Source organism: Haemaphysalis longicornis, unplaced genomic scaffold (genome assembly GCF_048455015.1).
Source record: "Haemaphysalis longicornis isolate Haplotype H1 unplaced genomic scaffold, Haemaphysalis longicornis Haplotype H1 scaffold_1, whole genome shotgun sequence".
In the NCBI taxonomy this organism is placed as follows: Eukaryota; Metazoa; Arthropoda; class Arachnida; order Ixodida; family Ixodidae; genus Haemaphysalis; species Haemaphysalis longicornis.
In genome coordinates, this window is record NW_027526203.1 from 199,025,437 (window position 1) to 199,029,739 (window position 4,303).

General features: G+C 49.1%; 1 protein-coding gene across 1 annotated transcript; it reads left to right on the forward strand.

Moving 5' to 3' along the window:
• Positions 1–1,449: 1,449 nt before the first annotated feature.
• On the forward strand, positions 1,450–2,596 carry LOC144167897 (uncharacterized). Its single transcript, XM_077697036.1, has 4 exons — positions 1,450–1,771; positions 1,850–1,900; positions 1,996–2,055; positions 2,339–2,596. The coding sequence occupies exons 1-4, from the start codon at positions 1,699–1,701 to the stop codon at positions 2,449–2,451; spliced, it is 297 nt and encodes a 98-aa protein (XP_077553162.1). The 5' UTR covers positions 1,450–1,698; the 3' UTR covers positions 2,452–2,596.
• Positions 2,597–4,303: the final 1,707 nt, after the last annotated feature.

Here is a 4,303-nt window from a genome sequence, read left to right on the forward strand (position 1 = left end):
AAGGATGAAAAAAAAGGTGTTGTTGTGGACACCCTACAATAAGGGTGTAACGCTGCTTAACACCCTGAAATAAGGGTGTGTGCAGCGCAGCTACGCGTGGCAATGGGGATAGGCTGAGGGCGCAGCGCGATATGCAGATATATTCAACTCGCCCAACAGTGGCACTTGGACCACAAAAGAATTGAGCAAGAAAACCAACGGGATGCACGAAGAGAGCGAGTATATACTTACGTTACCTTACAAATACGTCTGTTCTGCTTGATTTTATAGCCAGCAGAAGAAAGCTACTTGCTGGAGTCGGAGGAGTAACACTTTATTTAAAACTGGGTCTACGGGAGAGGGGTGGCGGAGGATGCGATGTTCTCCGCGACCTGGGCGGCCCGGTTGCTTAGTGCCAACTGCACTTCCGAGTCGGAGCTCTCCAGGGCCTGCTCTTAGTGGAAGGGGGAAGGAAAAGGGGGAAATGGGTTATGGGAACATTCTGAGAGAGATTGATAGCGGCTATCCGGTGCGAGACATTGAAAGCAAAGCGGCGAAGGGTAGAGATTGGGGTTGCTGCGGTGAAGGATTGTTCGGCAGGGGGTTGTGAGGGTTCGAAGTAGCCGTCAGTGTCGAGCGGCCTCGTGGGGGTGAAGGAAGGGCGTGGGAGAGGATATCTGTGGCATAAATGAAATATTTTAGCGCTAATTTTTGAATTAGGCAATTTAATGTCAGCAACACACGTCAACGCGCAGATTTGCAAAACCTTTTTATTCGTTCTGCGTAGTGGGGAAACTGCTGTATTTAGTATGTTCACTAAGCCATGCATGAATTTCATTACCCGCCAAACACCTATTCCACACCCTTTCAACACCGCCAAGGAGGGTGTTCATTATTAAACGCAGCTTTTTTGGGTCTGACTGATGGCGCTGTTGCAACCAAAACACACAACGGGAGAGCCAACTTTACACAATGGTAAGGTACGTGATGATGATGATGATGATGATTCATGATAAAACGAGAAAAAAAAATTACGCCCACCTCCCCTCGCGGGAACCCTGGTGTGATGCGACGCTGAGGGGGGTTCAAGCGCAAGCGGAGAGCAACCGTCGACCGAAAGGCCGCCGGAGAGCGGCACACCGGTTATATGCGCAGCGCAGCCGAAGGAGAGGAGACCGCGGAGAGAGTGCCGCGGCTATGACTCAACACAATCCAACACAATCCACTTTAATCCAATCCAATCCAATCCAATCCAATCCAATCCAATCCAAGCCAAGCCAAGCCAAGCCAAGCCAAACCAATCGAATCCAATCCAATGCCCCTCGCGAGAGTGTTCGCTACCGGAGAGTAGAGGGGGAGAGTGGCTGCGGACAACGGACGCACGCGGACAACAACGGACGCACGCAGGAAGGACAGGGCCGCCGACAAGAGATGCTCTGAGCGTGGCGAATTCCATTGGGCGAACAGGAGCAAGTGCAGCGAGCAGCCAGAGCAGCACACGGGAGTAACGGGGACGTGTGCTTTCGTTCCGCGAATGAAACATTCGCGCTGCTCCGGGAGCAGAGAAAAGAGAGAGAGGGCGTGATGTCAGGGGTCATGTGACCAAACTTTTCCCGCGCTTGCTTCACGGAGCATTTCGCGCGCTCTCGTTGTCCGCACGCAGTTATTCCGCGCCAGTTTCGCCAGATACGTGCCGGTGGTTTTGTGTTTGCCTTCCTCATGGCGATGAATGATGAAGCCGAGTGGATGTTCATGTCCATGATAAAGGGGTCACCACTACGCGCTACACCAGGTAAGCATTGTGTCTCGCAAAAATTAGCTGCGAGCGATAACAGCGTCAATCTAACGGCTTTGTTTGTGCTCACTACAGTCGTTATCGATGCCTTGGCCGCGCGGGAGAGCATTGACGAGAATCCCCACGGTAAGCGCCAATAACTAACAATCAGAGGCCATATTTCGCAATACTTTTTGCCAGTTTTTTTTTTTTTATTTATCGTGCTGAATGGCCCATTTCAGGTAGCGGGAGCGTCGCGGGGTGTGAGAAAACGACGGACGACGACGGAGCACGTAATTTGCGTATGTATATGTCACGGGGCCGCACTTTTGTGCTGTACTGTTGAAATTTTTTTTGCCGTTTATCGTCACTTCTACTGGTTGACGCTTTGAAATTATTTGTATGCCTGTTTGAGTTTACAAAACAAACCTCTTTATGTTTGCGTTCAGCAAGGGCTGATGACATGCTACATTCATCGCACCAGGAGACGTTTACTTCGCGAACAGAACACCATAATCATTTCACGTCCCACAGAATAGGCACCTCGGCAGAGTTTTCACACTCGCACTTATTTTTCACGTGCAGAAACCACCACTTCATCAAACGCCGGCGAGATGGGAACGGGCCCAGCGCCACAAGGGAAAAGAGGTGGCGGAGGTGAGCTTCTACCGCTGCAGTGCCCGACACATGTGCTTTAAAGCTAGCCTTATTTCTATTTCAGCTCCTGAGTGGACACCAGGGGAAACTAAACTCTTATTAGACTATTACTATAAATACTTCCCTCAAGTTGGCCCTTTCAAAAAGTTTAAGAACAAGAAGATGCTTTTTAAACAGGTTTCCCAGGATCTGGCTGATGTGCTTGGATGCAACAAAACGCCACAGCAATGTGAAAATCGCATAAAAACGGTAAGGAGGCAAAAGAGAAAAGCGTGCGATAATAACAACACGTCCGGTGCTCAACCTTGCCCCGTCCCATTCGACGATGAAATGCGAAAAATTGAAAGCATTGATGACAGCCTCGAGCCCGAAGTCCAAAGGGACTCTTATGGAGCGACGTACAAGGCAACTTCATCAAGTTCCGGCAGCTCATCTGATGTACCCTCAACTTCACCTGAAATCTCCAGTACTCCGGCGAGCGGTTCAGACAGTGGGCAAAGCTCAAAAGGGCCAGCAGATGCCAAGAAAAGGGAACTTCGTGCTAGTACCAGTCGTATGCAGCAGATGCAATATTTTTTTGACCAAATGCGAGCTATTAGTGCAGAGCGAGCGGCTCGCAGGGAAGAGCTGGAAAAAGAAAAGGAGAAGAGGCGCGCCGAGCGGCGAGCTGAGCGCATTCAAGAACGCCAGGAGCGCCGCAAGATGCACGAAGACAAACTTCAGCTCATCCGCGAGGCCCTGGGGTTCAAGCAATAAAGAGGTGCACTTTGGAGGAAAATGTTTTCATGACTGTTTATTTCATACTCAACAATAATGTCCCTGAACATTGGCGAAATCAGACGCTGCTTAAGCGTTGCATTTAATGTTTGAGCAGTATGCTTCCATTAAGACAGATTTTGTGGCTGCCTCGTCTTTAGCCCCATCTTGGATTTCAGTTTTTCTCTCTTAACATCAGCAAGTGCCCGTAAGAGGCTCTCTTCTCTGGATGTTCCGCTGTAGACTCTGGCTGCACTAGGGTTCGGATCATTAGCACCCCGAGAGTTCACATGCATGTCTGGAACTAGACCATCAGGTGAGTCACCGTTGTCAATGCAGATGTTGTGGAGGACACAACATGCGAGAATAAATTTTGTCATGTTGTCTACTGTCGTGAGGTCCACACGCTGTAGCTGCCGAAACCTACCCTTTAACTCCCCAAACGCATTTTCAATTAGCACTCGGGTAGATGAAAGTTTGGCATTAAATGCCTTGTCAGAGGCATCGAGGCTTCCATAGTCTCGAATGGGAGTCATCAGAAACTCGCGAGATGGGTACGCTGCGTCCCCAAGAATGTGGTATTTCCCAGCGCAGAGTTGAGGCAGTTTCTTCGAAATGGTTGAAAGCCGGAAGATCCTGGAGTCGTGAATTTTACTGGGTGCACCAGTGCTGGCATCTAGGAACCTCTTCCGGTTATCGCATATTCCCTGCAGTGTCAAGGATGGGTAGTGGTGCCGGTTCACATACACTGACCGCACCTTACCAGCAGGGCACCTAACCGGAATATAGCTTACATCAATGCAGCCAATAGTGTCCGGAAACCCTGAAACCTAAAAGTTGAAAAAAAAATGTTAGAACGTTTCACACAAAGAGCAAAATGAGCTAACAAAGTAGCAAGTGAAGTCGTGCCCTAATTCTTCAAGCTTCAAGCACAGCTCATTTTCATATGATTTCCTTGGATGTTGGTTTTGTACTTGTATCTGTTCGTTTTGTACAGTACTAACGTAAATTCATTGGCATGGTTATGTGCGCAATAAAGCGTGAAATGCATCGATAGTTCCAGCAAAGGGTCATTACGCATAGTAGCCGAGAGCTTCAGCTTGACATGTTTTCGCAAACTCTACTACGTGCAGGTGT

Excerpts from the sequence above, each read along its gene's own strand:
- LOC144167897 (XM_077697036.1), top strand. The coding sequence starts at position 1,699 with ATGGCGATGAATGATGAAGCCGAGTGGATGTTCATGTCCATGATAAAG. Across the intron at positions 1,901-1,995 it reads CATTGACGAGAATCCCCACG|GTAGCGGGAGCGTCGCGGGG; the intron begins GTAAGCGCCAAT and ends GGCCCATTTCAG. Across the intron at positions 2,056-2,338 it reads CGACGGAGCACGTAATTTGC|AAACCACCACTTCATCAAAC; the intron begins GTATGTATATGT and ends TTTCACGTGCAG.